At 35.9% G+C, this 22,000-nt stretch overlaps 1 protein-coding gene across 2 annotated transcripts; it reads left to right on the top strand.

Annotated features, from left to right (window-relative positions):
- Positions 1 to 5,771: 5,771 nt before the first annotated feature.
- LOC101266257 (transcription factor Pur-alpha 1) lies at positions 5,772 to 21,748 on the top strand. Of its 2 annotated transcripts, none has more exons than XM_004228920.5 (5): positions 5,772 to 6,333; positions 6,456 to 6,503; positions 20,673 to 20,813; positions 20,905 to 21,144; positions 21,234 to 21,748. In XM_004228920.5, exons 1-5 carry the CDS (start codon positions 6,064 to 6,066, stop codon positions 21,384 to 21,386), a joined length of 852 nt encoding a protein of 283 aa, XP_004228968.1. In that variant the 5' UTR covers positions 5,772 to 6,063; the 3' UTR covers positions 21,387 to 21,748. The 2 variants fall into 2 exon arrangements, with proteins under 2 accessions (XP_004228968.1, XP_010318411.1); XM_010320109.4 differs by having other exon boundaries at positions 5,812 to 6,333; positions 20,908 to 21,144.
- Positions 21,749 to 22,000: the final 252 nt, after the last annotated feature.

The raw sequence follows: 22,000 nt of genomic DNA, 5'->3' as shown, positions 1-22,000 counted from the left end.
CATCATCACAAGAACATCTACGATCAAATGACTAAACTAAGAGTATTCTAAAAGCTAAAAATACATAAGAACCTAGTCCATGCCGGAAGTTCAAGGCATCAAGACTTGAAGAAGAAGATCCAGTCCAAGCTAGGAACATTAGCTCACCCTGAATTTCCGATGTAGTAAGACTGGCTTGAATTACTGTTGAGTTGAAGACGATGACACGTTTGCTGCACCCCACAAATAAACAAGAAGAAAACATAAAAGTAGGGGTCAGTACAAAACACGAGTACTAAGTAGATATCATCGGCCAACTCAAAATAGAAATCAATATATACCAAGTAATATCATAAATTCAACTATGATACTCAACATGTAGCAACAACAAATACTATATCATTAACAATTACCGTCAAGTTCACACATGAGGACTCAAGCCTCAATACCATACTCATTTGGGAATCATGTTCATTAAATTGAGTATATTAACATCTTTCAAGATTCATTATCTTTATTTCTCTTGTGTCGGTACGTGACACTCCGCTCCCTCAATATTCATTAATCCTCTTGTGTCGGTACGTGACACTCCGATCCCCTAAATCTATGTGTCGGTTCGTGACACCCGATCCCCTAAATCTACGTGTCGGTTCGTGACACCTGATCCCTTAAATCTATGTGTCGGTTCGTGACACCCGATCCCCTAAATCTACGTGTCGGTTCGTGACACCCGATCCACTAATATCATTCTGTAAATCATCAAGCCTTCTCTATTCCAAGGCATCATCAATCCCATTACTTTAATTCATCAAGCCTTCTTCTTTACCAAGGCATCATCATTAATAATGTGTATTAAAGTTTTTTTTCAAGATTTGGGATTCAATATTTTCATCATGCTTATCTTATCACAATCACATAATCATATTCATGCAAACATACCATTAAGCATATAGTAGGGTTTACAATACTACCAATACATATCATTCACTATTAAGAGTTTACTTATGAAAGCATGAAAACCATAACCTACCTCCACCGAAGAGTTGAATCAAGCAAGAATTTTCTCAAAGCTTTGTTTCTCCCTTCTCGTTCGATTCTCTCTCTCTCTTCTTGTTCTTTCTATTTTCTTATTCAAACCCTCTTTCTTTTACCCTAATTATCATATAATTAAGTGTAAAAGATGGCAATAATACCCCACTAATTAACCCAAAGTTACCTCTTTTATCCCTCAAGAATTTGAGTTATTAATATAAACCCACGAAATCCATAATTAAGGCAAGAATAGTCAAAAACGTCCCTTAAAACTTAACCAGAAATCCGACTCCAACTGGGATTATGCAAACTGTGACGGGCCGTCGCGCCTGCGACGGTCCGTCCTACTGTCCGTCGCATAGTTCAGAGACCCAAATTTCCACCAAGGGTCTGTGACGGTCCGTCACACCTATGACGGTCCGTCCTGCCATTCCGTCACAAAGTTCAGTGAGTCGATTTTCAGTACCCAATTTCAGATTTTCTAAGTGTTTTGAAACGAGACCCTGCGACGGTCCGTCGTGCCCATGACGTTCCGTCGTGGGGTCCGTCGCTTCTGCCAGTTTTTCCAGAATTGAAGTCTGTTGCTCAAAATGACTAAACGTGTCGTTACAACGTATTCACTTAACACATCACGGACTTAACATATTATTGATCCTTAATTATCATGATAAGATTAACTTTACGCAATTATTAGTTCGTAAGTTCATTCAATACTCATCATTCAAGAACAATACATGCTAACAAAATCCAGAACCACATACCAACAACATGATTTCTATCTTATTCAACATTGAAATTGTAACTAGCATACTAGGAAAAGGAGTTCGACAAGAACGACGGGAAACAACCCTCAAGATCTTTGAATCGTTCGAAAGAAAGTTCTCTTGGAGAAAGAAGTCCAGGAGATAAACCCATAACTTAAGTAGAACTTAATATATGAATACCACCTTGAACGAACCTTGAATAAACCTTGAAAATTATCTAAGAAATTTCGTGTTTTTGTTTTTTTCTTGCGTTTTGTTCACTGTTTTTTTCATGCTTGTTTTCTGGTTTTATTCATGTATTTGTTTGAGTTTGAACGGGAATTTTAGGTTTAGGAACTGACCTTGACTTATTCAACTTAAGGTTTAATAATTTAATTAAATAAATTAATTAACTAATTACTAAAAAACCCTCATAAGTTGACTAACATAGGAGAATGTTGACTTGACCTAAAATCTGAAATTTTGGTGTTGACTATGATTTAGGTCAACATTTTGGCTTTATTAATTTAGTGACCTAGGGTAAGTACTAAAGTACCCCTAAGTCATTGGAACCATAATCAACCTTTTAGGACCATCCTAGGTTAAGTACTAGGATGTTTCTTGCATTATACTAGGTTAGCATAAGAATTTCGGTTTGATCCCTTTAATTTAATTAATTAAATGGATAATTTAATTAATTAAGTAACCTAGGGTAATTACTAAATTACCCTTAAGTAGTTATAACCATAACTAATCCTTTGGACCATCCTAGGTTAAATACTAGGTTGGTTAGCTATTTGGGGCAGTAGGTTAGAGTCTAAAATTGGTTAGGAGGTTAGGCCCCACATGGAGTGGTCCCTTATGCACATTTTGTCCCCTTAACTATCCCAACAAATTCGGTTAGGGTGGTCCCCTCCTTTGGTGCTTCTTCATATGTGTTGCACATGTGCTTGCACATGAGTTGGTTGTACTTTCCTAACTGACTATTAATTTATGGTTCCTTTGAGAATGCTTACTTATTGTCCCAAGTACCCTCACTATGTCCTTGGGCACTGCTTAATTTACATGATCATTTTAAATGGTCATGTGGAATAGTACTAGGCTTGACACTTGGATGCCTAGTACCTTGTGTGAAACTATTCATAACGGATTTTATTTTAGCTTAGGGTCTTCATTGCAGGTACATTTGTTGAACATCAATCTTGGATTGGGGTATGACAACCCAAAAAGTATATTTTTCATTCGTATATACAAAATTGGCTAATGTCCCTTAGCCAATTTTTCTATACTATGCCCAATATTTCTCAATATTGGGCATTGTGGTGCCTATGTACCCCTAATAGGCTGTCCTAAGGGCATACTGACTTTTCATTAGACATATGATTTTCCAGAATGTTACAATAATTTAGGACCTTAGAACATCATGGCAATCATGTTAGGCTCTAGTTCACTTAAGTCATTTTCGAGGTCTTACAATATGTTATTTATACTCATACACAAATGCATGAAATTTACCACCCACAATTTGTTCAAATGTAGATTATACATTACGATTTTGTCATTTTATTTATTTATTTTTGTAACTTTTAATAATTATTCAATACAATATAAATTTATTTAAAATTAAATTGTTGATTTTACTTAAGAAATGAATAATTGGTTCAAGTTGAACATCGATACCCATAACTATAGTACTTCATTATAATATATTTGAAATCCTAGTTAGTTCATTTCTTTTATTTGTCATTTCATTTTTTAGTTTATTTGAATTCACATTGATGAAAAAAGTTAATAGAAATTCATAAAATATACCGCACCTCTGCAAAGTCTAAGTTTGTAAGTCAATGTTATTTCTGTATAGTTACTCTACGTATATATGTGGAAGTACTATTAAATATGTACATATTTATAGACAAAACTAAATAAATCGACTTAATCTATGTAGTTTACGAATCACACGCACAAAAATTAGCACAAAGATTTGAAAAATTATTTTTTTTATCATGCTTATCAATGAAAGTGTATCAAAGAAAAAATAAAAATGCTAAACCAACAAATATTAGTGATCTAGTGGTAGAATCGCGTCCCACACACAATAAATATGACATGGTTGTATTTTTCAAATGATGCATTTTATAGTTGCATAATTTAAGAAAATTGATATATTGAACTTTTCCTTTTTTACAAAATTGATCGAATTTGTTGGTTTTAATATTTTCACTTGCCAATTAACGAATGAACTCTGTCTATTTCTTATAGAAGCACGTGTATTATTCTTTTTGTAAGTTGTCACTTGTAATTATGAACAATTGCAACAAAAAGATTGTATTTAGCTATGAATTCTTCTCGTAGCAAATAGTTAAATTATTCGCTACAAATTTTAAGTCTTCACTATTTAACCCCTTACATATTTTTTTTGTGACAATTTTTTCGTTGTCATTAAATCACAGATTAATTAGAGAGAATTAAATATTTGTCACCAATTACTTATATTATTGGTGATGAAATAAATGTCAGAATTTAATCTGAATTTTGTAGCTAAAATTTATAATATTTAACTGCGAACTCTAATTTGTCGATTTTGTAACAACATATTTTTTTAGATGAATTTTTTTTGTGTCCAAAATTTAATAAATTAGAAGACAAAAAAATATTTTCTCATAAATTAGATACATTATTAGTGACGAAATAATGTTCCACCGAAATTTTAAATTTGTGACTAACACTGCTTAACAAATGACAGTAATTAATTTTTTGGTGGGATACTTTAGTGGACAAAATATTGCTATGGATTTTATGTTTCGTCACTAAAAGTATATGCCTCATATATTTAAGCACGAAAGTAAATTTTGTCACTAAAAGCAAATAATTAGTGAAGAATTTGATGTCGTAGTTTGTCATGAATTACATACACTATTAGTGACGAAAATAATGTGTCATCGATAAATTTAAATTTGTGTCTAACACTACTTAACAAAATGACGCCAATTAATTTTTTGGTGGAAAACTTTAGTGGAAAAAAATTTGCTACAAATTTTTATGTTTCGTCACTAAAAGTATGTGTCTCATATTTTTAAGTACGAAAGTAAAATTTGTCACTAGAAGCGAATAATCAGTGACGTATCTGATGCTGTAGCTAATAATTTCGTAGCTACATATCATATTTGTTGTAGCGTATGTTCTTTCAATTAAATATATTTAGTAAAAATCTTTAATTTAGTAATAATAATTATATTTCACAACATCGTATACTATATGATATGATAGACATTTGCAACACGTGTGCCGTGAAACTAGTGTGTACACACACATATATATGTGTATACTTTCTAATAATATTAATTCTTTGAAAGATACTTTGTAACAATCATAAGTAAAATGAAAAGTAGAATACTTATATGTATATCAATTATAGAAGTCCATACATAAAATATAAACTAAAACATAATGAAAGATAATAACAAAAAAGTGAAAAAAGTGATTTATATATATATAATTCGGCTTTTTTTATTTTTATTTTTCTAAATTAAACTAGATAAAGTAAATTATAAATTCAAAATAAAATCAAAAAATCAATCCAATTTAAAATTCAGTTCAATTTAATCTTTCAATTTAATCTAAGCTAGTGTTGACCATAGATTTCCAAATATTATTTGGATGAAATTTAGATGAAATTTCACTTTGTGTTTGACCATAGTATTTGGTAAACATATTTACTTTTATAGAAAATATGATTTATAATCATAAATTTTGAAAACTATCAAAATTTAGAGGGTATTTTTGTAAAAGATAAAAAATTTATGTAAAATTTCACTTTTTAAAAGAATCCAAATAATGAGATTTGACACAAATATTATAAAAAATTAGTAGCTAAAAATTTATGATATTTATCAAAAATATTTATTAAATAATAACAATTTATATGAATAAACAGTATTTGTCAATTTTTTCTGTACACCCTGGGGACTCCTGTACAGAAAACTTTGAGTAAAAACAGAAAACACGTTTACCGGATATGTTTTCGGTTATTAGTTCAGCTGCCCATCCAACGGTCTCTATCAAACCGAAGATGATAAGATGTACATTTTATAAATTATAAAGTAAAGACAAGTGACGCAGGCCATTTTCGATTAGCAAGCGGAACTGGTCAACGATTATTTCCAACTGAAATTCCTCTTCTTCATAGAACCCTAATTCACACATTTGCAATCGAATCCCCAATTCTTTTCCATAATGCCAGCTATATCATTCATTTCTCACTGATTATTTTCTTTTGTTCAATTTTTAAGTTGAAGTGTGAGTGATATTGATGGAGGGAAATTCGAGTGGTGGCGGTGGTGGTGGAAACGACGTAGAGTTATTGTGCAAGACGTTACAGGTAGAACACAAGCTTTTCTATTTCGACCTGAAGGAGAATCCACGTGGACGATACCTGAAAATCTCGGAGAAAACGTCGGCAACAAGGTCTACTATAATAGTACCATTCAACGGCATCTCATGGTTCCTCGATCTCTTCAATTACTATGTCAATTCAGATGACCAGGATGTCTTTAGCAAAGAACTCCAACTTGATACCAAGGCAGATTATTATATACATATGTCGCTTCAGCTCCTATTTATCTTCTCCACTGTTTTTTAAAACTTTTTATGATTAACTTCTGTTAAAGGTTGTTTTCTTGGTTTTTTTTTTCTGCACGGCAGGTGTTTTACTTTGATGTAGGAGAGAATAGGCGAGGGCGCTTTCTGAAGGTTATTCAACTTGACCTTGACTCTTTGCTTTTGCTCTGTTTTGATGCTAATATAAAGTATGTTTGCACCCTTAGTTTTCTTACACATTTCCATTGATATGGCTGTTTAGTCTAGTCTTGATTCGTGATCATTATTGAGAATTATGATTATTGGTACACATGTTAAATGGGGTAGTTTGCATATGAGAGTGTGTGATGTGGAAAATAATGCATTGCTTTGTGCATTGTTTTATGGGTGATCAATATACTAATTTGAGTTCATCCATAGATTTTTGTGTAAAGAAATTCAAAGGTCCTGTCAAGTATCAAATAACCATGGCTTGGGCTTGGTAATTCTGATAATTGGTTTCCGTATAAGCTATCTGGATTGCAACTGTGGTATTCAACATTTGTTACTCTATTCCTTTTACACCAATCTTGATGGAGTCTCTATTATTTGTATTTCCTTTACACCAACCTTGAAGGAAATTGCTATAATTTGGATTTCAATTAATCTCTTGTACAATATGTCCATGATCTAATATGATAAAGCATATGCCTTTCTCAGGGTTGGGTAGTAAATTGAATTTCTGTTCATGTTCTATGACCTGAATGGTCAGTGTATTAGGTAGTATGAACTTCTTTCTCTCTTTGTTATCACTCCTTAGTCATCCAATAGTTACAGTAGTAGTTATTTTTTTTAGTAGTAGTTATTTTCCTGTAATAGTGTAGTTTTTCATTCTAGTAATGTTAGGAATTATGTCATAGTTTCTAGGGGTAGTTATCCTGTAAGGGGTCATTTGGTTGGGAACTAGTTATCCTAACTATCCTGGAATTAGTTATCATGGGACAACTTATCTCACCATGTATATGGGATAACTTATCCGATCACTATGCTATAAATGGTGGGATAAGTTATCTCAAACAACACATCTAAATTTTATCCCAGGACTATTTTCTTATCCTAGAACTATTATGCTTATCCCTCACACCAAATGAGCCCCAAGTGTTGTATTTGAACTATCTATCTCAAGAAATATAAGTGGAAAAGTAATTTCAGCTTTTGAGTACTTTGACTCAATAGATTGCAGGGGCTCTCTGGATGAACCAACACCATAGGTTGTAGGAAGAAAATTTCAGCTTTTATCTTGTAGTGTCTCATAACTAGATGCATAACAAGGGACTAACGGTGGGAGTTATGAGCGACCAAATTCAACATCAACTAGCACAATTGGTGTACTTGTTCCAAGAAGAACGTTTAACCAATTTGGCCAGACATGAAATACTAAATGCTCGTTTGGATGCACTCGCAAAGGATTTAGAGAATTCTAAGGTCTATTTTGATTCAAATGAAACTGCAGGTCAAAATCGCGGTTAAAGGGAAAATAAAGTGGCGGGAGGGTTAGGATCAGAAGTAGAAGCCAATTTTTATCATTCCTCGACATACAAAGTTGTATTTCCCACGATTAATAGCCAAGAGGACCCTCTGGGATGGTTGAACAAATGTTAACACTTCTTTCGACACCAACAAACTCTTGAAGAAAAAGGTTGGGTTTTCTTCATTCTTTTTAAAAGGCAATGGTTAACTTTGTTTCTTCAACTAGAGACATATATGCCTCAACCATCTTCGGATGAATTCAAACGTCAATGTAATTGCACTTTAGGCCATCAATCAGAACTTAGAAATTCAGAGAATTGCTAAGATATGCTTGATCGGGTGTGTGGCAAATTACCAAGAAAATTTTGAGCAGTTAATTTCGTGGGCTGGTACACTCACTCGGTTGCAAAAAAATTGAACTTTATATCACTGGTTTTACTGATTATATAGCAATTGAGGTTGAGTTGCATATTCCTCCAGATTTGGTTATGGCGATGAGTTTTTCCATAATTTATGAACGTAGAGAACAACCCATCTGTTCGCAATCGGTAGATGCTTGCTAATCAAACACAACAAATTTCTCACCTTAATAACATGCCAAATTTGTGAAGAAACTGACCAAATCTAAAATGGAGGAAAGGCGACTTAAGGGACTTTGTTTCAATTGTGTTGAAACATTCACCCTATTAGGTTGTGGAGCCTGATTAATATATATAAGTGTACTATTTATTCTCCATTTATTTTCTGTAACAAAAAATACTCTGATTTATTAATATATATGTACCCCATCGCCGTGGAAGTTTACTCATAGGTATTACCACAAAATATTGGTTTCTCTCTTTATCTCTCTAGATCTCTCATCTCTTTCTCTCTAAAGTTCTTGTGTTATTTATTCATCAAGTGTGTGTGTGTGTGGATTCGATCCTAACAACTGGTATCAGAGCTAAGGAGATTCAACACGATCACTGAAGATGGATAGTTCGAAGCTTGGAATCGAGAAGTTTGATGGATCCGATTTTAGTTTCTGGAAGATGCAGATCGAAGATTATCTGTACCAGAAATATCTTCACAAACTGTTGACCGGGGTGAAGCCGGAATCCATGATGGAGGAGAAGTGGAAACTCAAGGATCGCCAGGCTCTACGGTTGATCCGGTTGACTTTGTCAAGAAACGTGGCGTTCAACATCGTGAAAGAGAAGACTACGTTCGGTTTGTTGAAGGCACTATCAAACATGTATGAAAAACCATCAGCGATGAACAAGGTATATTTGATGCGTAGATTGTTCAATTTACAGATGTCTGAGAATGGATCCGTTTCTGATCATATAAACGAGTTCAATATGATTGTGAGTCAACTCAATTCTGTGGATATTAATTTCGAAGATGAAATTAAGGCGTTGATTTTAATGTCATCTCTGCCCGAGTCTTGGGATACTGTTGTTGCTGCGATTAGCAGTTCCCGTGTATCTGAGAAACCGAAGTTTGATGAAATCCGTGATGTTGTTCTTAACGAAAGTATTCGCAAACGAGAAGTGGGAGATTCATCGGGCAGTGCTCTCAGCGTTGACCGAAGGGGGAGAAGTAAGACAAAATGCCAAAATCAACATGATCGATCAAAATCAAAGAATCGAGGAAAATCCCCGAACAGATCAAAAACGTGACTTGTTGGAACTGTGGAAAAAAAGGGCACTTTCAGACGAGTTGTACAAAGCCAAAGAAGAAACAGAATTAGAAATTTGGAGATGACAGTGATTCTGTAAATTCAGCAGAGGACATTGGGGATGCTCTAATCCTTAGTGTGAACAACCCGGTTGAATCATGAATTTTGGATTCTGGTGCATCTTTCCATTCGTCTCCAAGCAAGGAGTTGTTCCAAAATTTCAAATCTGAAAATTTTGGAAAGGTATATCTTGCTGACAATAAAACCTTAGAGATTGAAGGAAAGGGGGATGTTTGCATAAAGACCACCTCGGTAAACCAGTGGACATTGGAGGATGTCAGATATATTCCTGGGATCAAGAAAAATCTGATCTCTGTTGGTCAGTTGGATAGCACAGAATATGCAGCAGAGTTTGGAAAAGGTTCGTGGAAGATTGTGAAAGGTGCTATGGTAGTAGCTCATTGTACCAAATCTGGAACCTTGTACACCATTGTAGGGTGTATTAACATGCCGCTGTTGCTGAAGGTGCTTCCGGTTCATGTTTGTGGCACAACCGATTTGGACACATGAGTGCTAAAGGAATGAAGATGCTGGTTACAAAAGGAGCATTAGAGGGTCTGAAGTCTGTTGTTATAGGTCTTTGCGAGAGTTGTGTTATGGGCAAACAGAAAAGAATAAACTTCTCAAAGACTCCTAGAGAGCCAAAGAAAGTGCGGTTGGAAATGTTCCATACAGATGTTTGGGGACCATCTCCAGTATCATCACTTAGAGGATCCAGATTCTATGTTACCTTCATTGATGATTTCAGCAGGAAGGTATGGGTTTACTTCTTGAAGCATAAGTCAGATGTGTTTGCAACTTTCAAAAAGTGGAAAGCTGAAGTTGAGAATTAGATCGGTTTGAAAGTCAAATGCCTACGGTCTGACAATGGAGAAGAGTATGACAAATCAGAGTTCAAGGCATTCTGTGCAGCTGAGGAATCAGATTGATGAGAACAGTTCCTGGTAAGGTAAGGCAGAATGGAATTGCTGAGAGGATGAATACAACATTGAATGAGCATGCAAGGAGTATGAGGATACACTGTGGGCTGCCCAAAACACTTTGGGTGGATGCTGTGAGCACAACTGCATACTTGATCAACAGGGGACCATCAGTTCCTTTAGGGTTCAAGATTCCAGAGGAGGTGTGAACAGGAAAAGAACTCAAGTACTCACACTTTAGGACTTTTGGCTGCATTGCTTATGTTCATGTTGATCCAGAAAAGAGAGACAAGCTTGATGCCAAGGCTGTGAAGTGTTACTTCATAGGATATGGTTCTGATTTGCTTGGTTACAGGTTTTGGGATGACAAGAACAGAAAGATCCTGAGACATTGTGACGTGACATTTGATGAGTCTGTCCTGTACAAGGACAGAGAGCAGAAGGTTCTAGAGATTACAAAGCTAGTGGGAGTTGAGGTTGAGTTGGAGAAGAGTAACCCCAGAGATGTCGAAGCAGATACTCAACCAACTCCTACTTAAGAATCTGAAGTGGAGCAAGTTAGACCTGAGCAGGTGTTAAGGAGATCATCCAGATCCATCAAGGCACCAGATAGGTATTCACTTTCATTACACTATCTATTGCTGACTGATGAGGGGGAACCAGAGTCTTTTGATAAGGCCCTACAAGTGGAGGATTTGATCAAGTGGGAGCAAGCCATGGATGATGGGATGAGGTCACTTGAGAAGAACGACACATGGGTGTTGACTGAGTTACCTGCAGGGAAGAGAGTTTTGCTGAACAAGTGGGTGTTCAGAATCAAGACTGAACCAGATGACAAAAGAAGGTTCATGGCTCGTTTAGTGGTTAAAGGATATTCACAAAGGAAAGGTATTGATTATGCTGAAATATTTTCTCCTGTTGTGAAGTTAACCTCTATTCGAATTCTGTTGAGCATTGTTGCATCGGAGAATTTGCATCTAGAGCAAATAGATGTAAAAACAACATTTTTACATGGAGATCTGGACAAAGAGATCTATATACAACAACCGGAAGAATTTGTGGTTCCAGGCAAGGAACACATGGTGTGCAAGCTCACCAGGAGCTTGTATGGACTAAAGCAAGCACCAAGGCAGTGGTACAAGAAGTTTGACTCCTTAATGATCAAAAGTGCATTCTGCAAAGCTGAAAAAGATACTTGTTGTTACTTCAAGAAATACACTGATTCATATGTTTTTCTACTCTTGTATGTGGATGATATGTTGATTGCAGGATCTAGTATGAGAGAGATTATCAATCTGAAGACAAGGTTGTCTGCAGTGTTTGAGATGAAAGATTAGGGTCCAGCAAAACGAATTTTTGGGATGAAGATTTTTCGGAATAGATCTGCTGGCACTTTAAATCTATCTCAGGAGTTGTACATTGAGAAGGTGCTGAGCAGATTCAGGGTTAATGATGCTAAACCGAGGACTACTCCATTGGCAAATCACTTTAAATTGTCAAAGGAACAGTCACCCAAGACTACCGAGGAGCGTGATCATATGACACTTGTTCCATATGCTTCAACAGTTGGTAGTTTGATGTATGCTATGGTCTGCACTAGACCTGATATAGCACATGCAGTGGGAGTTGTTAGAAGGTACATAACGAACCCTGGGAAAGAACATTGGGAAGCTGTGAAGTGGCTTCTGAGATATTTGAGAGGTACATCCAGTACTTCACTTTGTTTTTGGCAAAAGCAAGGTGACTCTACAGGGTTTTGTGGATGCTGATCTTGGTAGGGATGTTGATTCGAGCAAGATTACATCCGGGTACATTTACATTATAGGTGGAACAATAGTGAGTTGGATGTCCAGGCTTCAGAAGTGTGTTTCTCTTCATCTACTGAAGTTGAGTATGTGGCAATAGCTGAAGCTGGGAAAAAGATGATATGGCTGGCAGATTATCTGGAGGAATTAGGCAAGAAGCAGAGCGAGAAGATTCTTTACTCAGATAGGCAGAGTGCCATACAGTTGGTGAAAAATCCAGTCTATCATTCGAGTACAAAACTCATTAGAAGGCGATACCATTTCACTCGCAGGGCAGTGGAGGGTGGTGATATGTGGTTGGAGAAGATAGAGGGTGCAAAGAACCCGACAGACATGTTGACAAAATGAGTTGATGTTGGGAAACTGGGGTTATGCCAAACCTCAGTTGGTCTTCTGTAGTTGTTGCTACAGATGTTGCGGTGCGGTAAAGATGTTGATGATGAAGAGATTTTCTTTGAGAATGTATTTTTTGGATGACTGAATCAGTCTCCAAGTGGGAGAATTGTTAGGTTTTGGAGCCTGATTAATATATATAGGTGTACTATTTATTCTCCATTTATTCTCTGTAACAAAAAATACTCTGATTTATTAATATATATATACCCCACCGCCGTGGAAGTTTACTCACGGGGTGTTACCATGAAATATTGGTTTCTCTCTCTAGATCTCTCATCTTTTTCTCTCTAAAGTTCTTGTGTTATTTGTTCATCAAGTGTGTGTGTGTGGATTCGATCCTAACAACTCACCCTAGGTCATCAATGCAAGAAATTATTTCATACTGAAGCACTTGAGGAAAAGCGCAATTTGAAGGAGGAGAGTAATGTTATCATCCCTTAGTCATCCAATAGTTACACAGTAGTTACTTATTTTTAGTAGTAGTTATTTTCCTGTAATAATGCAGTTTTTCATTCCAGTAATGTTAGGAAGTCCTGTCCTAGTTTCTAAGGATAGTTATCTTATAAGTGTTGTATTGACACTATAAGTTTGTCTCAAGAAATAGAAGCAGAAAGTAATTTCAGTTTTTGAGTACTTTAACTCAAGAGATCGCAAGTTCTCTCTTAACGAACAAACACCATTGGTCGTAGGAAGAAAACTTCAGATTTTATCTTGCATCGCCCCATAACTAGATCCATAATAGGGGAGCATAACACTCTCTCTACCTGCATATGAGTGAAACATTTTTTTTTTATGCAAATCAATCAACATACATAATGGACAAGCTTGGCTAACATAGAAACAAGATTGAAGCTCTTTTTACCAGGCTTATGTCTTTTTTTATTAGTTAAGGGCCGCATATAATAATAGAGGAACACTAAGAATGTTCTATAATTGTAAAGAAAACTTTAAAGACTGTAAGATGTAATCTTAAAATTTGTAGTTCTTCACATCAATTGACTCTTGTCAATTTCCGTAACGTATTGATTTTTTGAAACAAATTAGTTATAATTGACTCCTATCTATGCTGCTTGTTTTGTGTGCGACATTGTTTTGGAAAATCAGTGTCATGTTTTTGTGTCCATGTCTGTGGAAGCTCTGCACCTATACAAGTGGAGTATGAGGGAGATGAGAAACAAAGTCAAAGAGTTTAGGAAAGCTTTTTCTGGTTGCCAGGAAAGTAATCACAAGTATTGTCTAGGGAAGTAATTTTATTTTGCCTAGTTCCATCTTCTTATTTATGAGTCTGCTCTTCTACTTTGCCAACTAAATTACATTAAACCTCCAGTCTCTAAAATTAATTAAGGAATGTAGCTACTATCTGTGTCATCCAAACCTGAATAATGTAACTTTTTGCTGAAGATCCATTTTTCTGTTATGCAATATCTTGATCAGGATACTCCTGTGATGGATGTTGTATATCTTTTTCTCTTTCTCAACTACTAGCACTCATATCTGTTGGGAAACATTTAAAACAAGGTTACACTTTATGTACACTTGGAAGCTTTGAGTACTTTGTTATTCTGAGAAGTAAAAGAAACGGGAAAAAGTGTTATTGACATTCATATCTACATTATTACTCTGGGCCCTATTATAGTTATATTTTGCACAGTACAAAATCATTCTTTTCCATGTGAGACTATTCATTAATATTGTTTTTTTTTGAGTTAAGGTAACTTTGTATTCACAAAAAACTCATCAACTAAGGATGATGATGATTTACAACCCACGGACAGTGTGTGCACTAACCTCACTGAGACTACTCAACAAAAAAACTTTACAGGTTACCTATGAGTCAACTATGTCTACTATATCGCTACCATATCCTATTTATACTATTATACCAAAAATAAATCAAACTAAGCCATTGATCTCTAATATTCTAGTCCTTGGTCCCTTTGCCTTCATAACATCTTGATTTTGTATCCTTCCCCAATGTCCACAAGACACAAGCTACGATGGATCTCCAGCAGTCTTCACTGGCTCCTCTTCTGCTAATACCTTCCCACTTATTGAGTAATTCCATTGTAGACTTAGGCATTACTCAACATTCTCCAACGATACAAAGGTACATACTCCAGAGATTTGTAGTTGCTCTGCAATGAAGAAATAGACCGATAAATACCTCCTCAGTGGCCCACTGGCTTTGCAAACCATATTATCTTCAATAAACCTTCTTCACAAAGCTATATTATTTGTGCAAAACCTCCAAAGCCACTTTTGAAGTAAGCATGCATTTTGTATGCTTAGATTTTTAATGCCCATGCCCCCTTTATTTATCAGTGTCAGTGAATCCCACTTGACTAGATTATAACCTCTTTTCTCTTTATTTCCTTGCCATTAAAAGGACCTCCTTAATCTGTTAATCTTCTTCTCAATGCTAGCACTCCCCTCAAGTTGGTGCATATAAGTGATATTTTAGGGAGCTTGTTGCAGAGTAACTAAGACGTATTAACCAAACATGTTACTGAAGTAACTAAATTTGAGGACGAGCGAGGAACTTGTTAAAAATATTTGCAAACTGATCTGTCTCCATAAGTTACATAACTATCTCTCCAGCGAGTATTTACTCTCTGTAAAAATAATAGTCAGTCTGAATGTGCTAAGTCCTCTCATTACGAGATTTGACTCGATACAAAGGATTGCTTAATTATCACACCCATCTCATTGATTTCTTCAAATTTCAATTGTGTGAGCGGCTATTTGATCCAACTAGCTCGCAAGTTGCTACAACCATTGCTCGATATTCTTCTTCTATGCTATATTGATAACTTTTATGTATCATACTCTTCCACGACGCCAAATTACCTCTTACTAAAACCCAATATCCAAACATCTAGCGTTTATCAGGAGGTGATCTCGCCCAGCGTCCCTATATCCATTGATCTGATGGAGTGGCTTGCTAGGGTTTGGTTGGCGAATGGCAGGGGACCCTGTGGTGGTTTTGCTTTTTGCCCACCACTAATGGGAAGTGGAACAACACAAATCACTTCTGAGGGGTCACCGGAAAGACACACGCCGACCTTCTTTTCTGCCCCGAATGTTTTTCACTGTGGTTCTAGTAACATGTGAGACGTGAAGACCTGGAAAGACGTATTATTGAGATTAGTGTCATCAAAAGTAAAAAGCACAAAAAAACTCTAAGCTCAGTTGGGATTTAAGTGCAAAGTGCAAATAGAACGTGGGATTTGATGAAAAAAGGCGGAGAAAAAAATACAATATATATGTTAGTCCAAGATTAATAAAGCATGCATGACAATTATTTGAATAAAGAAATTGAAAATAATTACGCTGAAGTGAAATATCAATTGTTTAGTGTTGTCTCTTTAGAAGAGGTTCATTGGGCAAAAGGATGCCTTAGAACCTTGACGATAACACTAAAGTACTCATTAAGCGAGGTGAAACGCTCAACACGTTTTGAGCCTTGCTTCAGCGCTTAAGCGGGTCTTTGATAACACTGATTGAGATTTATTTACATTATTACACTTAGCCTAATCACAATTATATTCGACATGGTACACAATCCTTTTCCATGTGAGACAATATATACGTTTTTATTTTAACAATTATGACATGAGCTATGGCTTGATGTGAATGTGAAATTCCATTGGGGTGGGTGATCTGTATAGTGGAGCGCATTTCTGGCATAACTATACAGGGTATAAGGGGAAACCCTCTTGAGAATCATTTATTGCTTTTGATGCCAGGATTGAGGAACTTGTAGAACTGGTTGTTCATACCTATAAATTGTGTCTCTGTGACTTTGTCATGGTAGTAAAATTGAGGCACAAAGATAGCCTCTTGTGTGCACTTGAATGTAATCAATATAGAAGAATCAGTTGACTGCCTATAATATTCCCTGCAAAATGCAAACAAGCTGGCTAGATTTTTTAACGTTGATTACATCCTTAGTTTAATGGTGTTTTTTTGTGTTATCTGCTCGCTAAGATTGTTGATGGTAATATTATGCGGCGTCTACAATCTCTGAATTTACTATGATAATCACTAGTCAAAGATTTTTCTGATCTGAACCACTTGTTTTTTTTTTTTAGAAGCTGGTTGTTTAAAGAAAACTTCTAAACGACTTGTTTTTCACATAGCTGCATTCTTTTTTAACCTGCAACTTCATTGTGGCTTGTTTTGACTTCTGTGACCTTGGGGTAACCATCATCTTGACCTTAACCTTTGTATTCTCCCCTAACTCATCTAAAGCTGCATGGAGAACCTTGCCCCCATGCCCTTTTCTGCCACTTTCCTTCGATGTTTATTCATCACACAAAAATCTTGTAATCCTTCTCTGAGCCCTTCCGACCAGGAGCTCTGTATATTTAGTTACCAACTATTTCTTCCTTTGGCAAGATAATATTCCTCACAAATGCATGAGCCTTTCTCTATCTTATCTGTTTGTATGAATGAGTCTATCTCCGGCCATAACCTTGCTCTAAGGATTCTGGTGATTCAAATATATCCTCTTGCTTGATTTTCTTCCTTCTAATTTCCTACGGAATTTTGTTACGGGTTTGACTTTCATTATTGAAACAGCATATGACATAATCATATGTCTTACATTTGGCTTTATGAATAGTGAGTAATTTCTGAAATTAAAGAAATGTTAAGAACTCTAATACTTTAATATACCATTTAAACATTAGGAAAGAAATTAATTGTCAGACTCCTAAATTTTCAATGGAACTTTATCTATCCAAAAAAGAGAGGAAAGGAAAACAGAATATCTAGAACCTTTATGTCAGCTTAATAAGGATCTTCTTCAAAATCATATCAAAGATCCTAACAGAGAGACTCAACCAAGTCCCGCAGATGCTAGTGGATGATCAACAAATAGCCTTCGTAAAGGGCAGACAAATTATGGATGCTATTCTAGTTGGTAATAAAAAGTGTGTATGTGAGATACAGGTCCAAAGTCCCAGGAATTCTATGCAAGCTTGAGATAGAGAAAACTTACGGAGTATGGGGCTCGGCACCTAGATAAATTGGATGAGGTTTTGTATGTCCACAGTGAAGTTATCTGTTTAGATCAATGGTTCACCATCTGGCTTCTTTTCCTCTGAGAAAAATGATTGAGATGAGCAGATCGTATCTCCTTTTCTCTTCATTCTTGCTATGGGAGATTTAAGTGATATTGTTAGCACCCTTTTAGTCTACCAATAATTTTATGCATAGAAAATTTAATCAGAAAGTTTATTTAATCAACAGCTATTAATTATGTTATTTCTCATTAGTAGTAGTAAGAAGTTATTTTGTTGTTATTAGGTGGATGGTTAATCACCAATGTTGTATTAAGCTATTTGAATTAATGGAAAGATAAGCAAAATATTTTTAAGTTTTTGTGTACTTCAAACTCAAGAGATTGTAGGCTCCCTTAAAGAGCCAGCACCATAAGTCGTAGAAAGAAAACATTTGATTTCATTGCATTGCCTGATAAGTAGATCCATATGAAGGACCATAACAACTTAGTATCTGAGACTGGATTTATGGGAGATATCTTATCCAGCAACAACTAGCACGATAGTTGACTTTGTTCCAAAAAGAACTTTTAACCAATTGAGCAAGGCATGAAGCCATAAATAGTCACTTGGATGCAATAACGAAGGATTTATCAAATTCAAAGGCAGATGTTAAGGTAATTGAAAATGACAGTCACAATCGAGGTTGGAAAGGTAAAGTAGTGGTTGCAGTTTCAGGGGAACTCCATGAATTCCTAAATATACAAAGTTAGATTTTCCATAATTTCGTGGCCACAAAGATCTCTCTTAGTCTACCAACAGTTTTATGCATGAAATTCTAATCAGAAAGTTGATTAAATCAACAATTATTAATAATTTTCTCATATTTTCTTGTCGCAGTTGTTTCCTTTGTAGCAATTATTAGCAGTAAGGAAGTTATTCCTCCAATTTCTCATTTCAGTTGTAGTAGGAAATTATTTCATTGTTGTAATTAAGTTAATTGAATTCTATGGAAAGCTTTATAAACAAAAAATTATATAGTTATTGAGTACTTCAAACTCTAGAGTTTGCAGGTTCTCTCTAAACGAACCAACACCATAGGTTGTAGGAAGAAAATATTTGATTTCAAATTGCAGAGCCCCATAACTACATCTATATTAGGGGACCATAACAAAGATGTTAAAGATTCCCTTTGGTAGCTACGAGTAAGTCCATGAAAATCTGGAACTGTGGAGGAAAAATGTGAGAAGAAGTTGGTTAATTCATGAAGTCAATACTCATCCTTAGGTGTTCTTGAGGCCATGCCAACCTATATGATGTCCCTCTTTCCCATCCCCAGGTAGATCATTAAGAAGTTGGATGATATTGGAAGGAAGTTCGTTCCTATGGCAAGGTAATGCTGAAGGTAAGAAGAAGTATGAGGGGGGGTGGGGGGGGGGGGTTAGGGAATTATGAATTTGAAACCACAAAACTAAAGCCTTCTGTTAAGGGCTATGGAGACTGGAAACAGATTATCAGGGATTATGGAAGGAAATCATCATTGCAAGATATGAAAGGAAAGGACCATGGACCACTAAGGAAGTTAAAATTCCTTATTGGGTGGGTCTATTGAGAACTATTAGACTTTAGTGGCCAAAAATATGGGGTTACTTTGTTATCAATGTGGGAAATGGTAGAAAGATCTTGGTATGGGTGAGACAAACACCTCTGAGCAACAGTTCCTATACATCTGTAACCTTATCAACATAAACTGGCTTCAATTTTTGAAGTCAGAAATGCACAAGGCTGGAATCTGACCTTCAAAAGGTGCTCAATCATGATTGGTAAGTGGAGAGAATGACTCAATGCTACGATACCCTGGATCAAGTCAGGAGCCTTACCTGTGAGGAAGATGGACAAAGATGGCAAGTTCAAGGTGAAATCAGCCTACAAGTTATAGGATACCTCAACTCAAAGCAAGGAATTATGGCCTAGGAAGATGATCTGGAAAGAGAAGAAACCACAAAAGGGTGACCTGCTTCACTTGGCTATTTGCAAGACAAACAGTTTTGACTAAGGACAACTTGATGAAAAGCAGAAGAGAATTATGCTCCAGTTGCTTGGACAAATTATAAACTATTTTTTCTTGGATTGTAAAGTGACTAAGAAACTATGACTGTGATTCATTAGCCTGAGGGGTATTGAATGGATGATGCCAAGGAATAGCGCAGAATTTCTAACATGTTGGAAAAGAGATGGAAGTCAGTCGGAACACAAGGAAATGTGAAAAGATTGTTCATGTCTGCATCTGGTGGACAATATGGAGGGAGAAAAATCAGAGATTTTTTGGGAACAAGAGCATTCCCTTCAAAGCCTAAAAATGAACTGTTTAGGGACCTTTTACTTTTGGTGTATCCATACTGTACCTAAGGATCTGGGGGACATTTTACCCTAATTTTTGATAGCTTCTGAGGCAGAAAGGTGATGGATCTCTTTTTTTTTTCCAAATGGGCTCTCTCTTCACTTTTTTATGTAATTACTACAGAAGTACACTATTGGTGTATTTCTTTCTGTTTATAATACCAGTTAACTTTCTCTAAATGAAAATGGTGAAACCTTTCTGGAACTAACTCCAATTTCTGGTACATCTTTAAGACCCACCTTGAAACCAAACCCACTTAGGAGTATTGTATGGTTTCTTAAAAGCTACTGAGATACCTACGATTACAAATTCTTTTAAAATGCTAAAAAAATGGACAGTTAAGAAATCATAAGACAAACGGAATCAAGAAGATAAGAAATATCAGATCAATTGATTCTTTGACTAGCCATGACGTTATCAACTGTCATCTTAGTGTATCTATATATAGACTAGAAGAAGATTAGCCGCAGTTTGATTACAAAACAAGGTTTTATGAGTCTCTCTAATGGGGACTCTTTTGCAGCCCTAGATTTTACACTCCTATCGGTTAACATAGTAATGTATGCAGGTCTCTGAAGCATCTGTTAGCAGGAACCGTAGTACCATTATTGTTCCAGCAGGAAGTGCCCGGGATGAGGGATGGGCAGCATTTAGGAATATTTTGGCAGAGATTAACGAAGCCTCAAGGCTATTTATTTCGCCCAATCAGGTAATTTTACAGTCTCTGCCTTTTTGTGTCCTTTAAGGTGTCTCAAAATAATAGCTGCATTGCTCTCTTGTTTGAAAATGCATGAAAGCAGCAGAGTTTGGAAACCTCAGAGCGTCTTGGGCTTTCAGATGATGTAGGAGCTGGTTTTATATCCAGTCACTCTTCTCAATCTGCTCCCACAGCTGATTTGACTATTGAACGGACCATTGATTTGCCAGCAGCTGACGAAGTTAGTGACGTGGGGGTCTCCAAAGTAATCAGGGTTGACCAGAAGAGGTTCTTCTTTGATCTTGGGAATAACAATCGGGGCCATTTCTTACGAATATCGGAGGTTTGGCTTCTTGATGACCTTCATATAATTTAAGCATTCTAATTTTGGTTATCTGTTTATCATATTTATATTTTGACTGTAACTTGCAGGTAGCAGGTTCTGACCGCTCTTCAATAATTCTTCCCCTTTCTGGCCTGAAACAATTTTATGACATGGTGGGTCACTTTGTAGAGATAAGCAAAGATCGCCTCGAAGGAATTACAGGTGCAAATGTTCGGACAATTGACTCCCCACAGAGATGACTGGTTGTCTAAGGCGTGGAGCCATGTACTGCAGATAATGGGCAGACGAGTGTTATTCCTATGTTAATTTTCTGCCTGGTCATTGTGTGTTTCAAGTTGAATAAAATGGTATCACTGTTATAAACTGGAAATATAAAGTCAAATGTCAATCATCAATAGGAGGGGGGAATAAGAGAATAAGCCATTATGTTAGGTGAAGGATTATAGCATAAAATGGCACACTCGTATTTAATTTCCTCTTTGCTTTTTTAGGTGTGATTTAAGCTTCTTCTATGTGTGAGAAACTCTCCGCTATGGCTTGGGCTAAACATAATCCTAGGTTGCTGCTAAGTTTGGTTATTGAATATCACGAATATTTTGAAGATCGCACTCTAAAATAATCACAATGACTTCCCCAACTCTAGTGGCGACAAATAGGCGCGTTGGGTCATATTTGGACGGTTGAAAATGGGTCAACATAAAATGGGTAATATATCAACCTGTCCGTATTTCATATGGACAAAAATGCATTGGATAAAATATATGTTTATTCATATTTTCATGAGTTAATACTAAACTTCCAGTTTAATTTAATATGGGAAAAATAATTTTATTTTATTTTGGATGAAAAATGT

Source organism: Solanum lycopersicum, chromosome 1, assembly GCF_036512215.1.
Source record: "Solanum lycopersicum chromosome 1, SLM_r2.1".
Classification (NCBI taxonomy): Eukaryota; Viridiplantae; Streptophyta; class Magnoliopsida; order Solanales; family Solanaceae; genus Solanum; species Solanum lycopersicum.
This window is presented reverse-complemented; position numbering and strand designations above follow the sequence as displayed.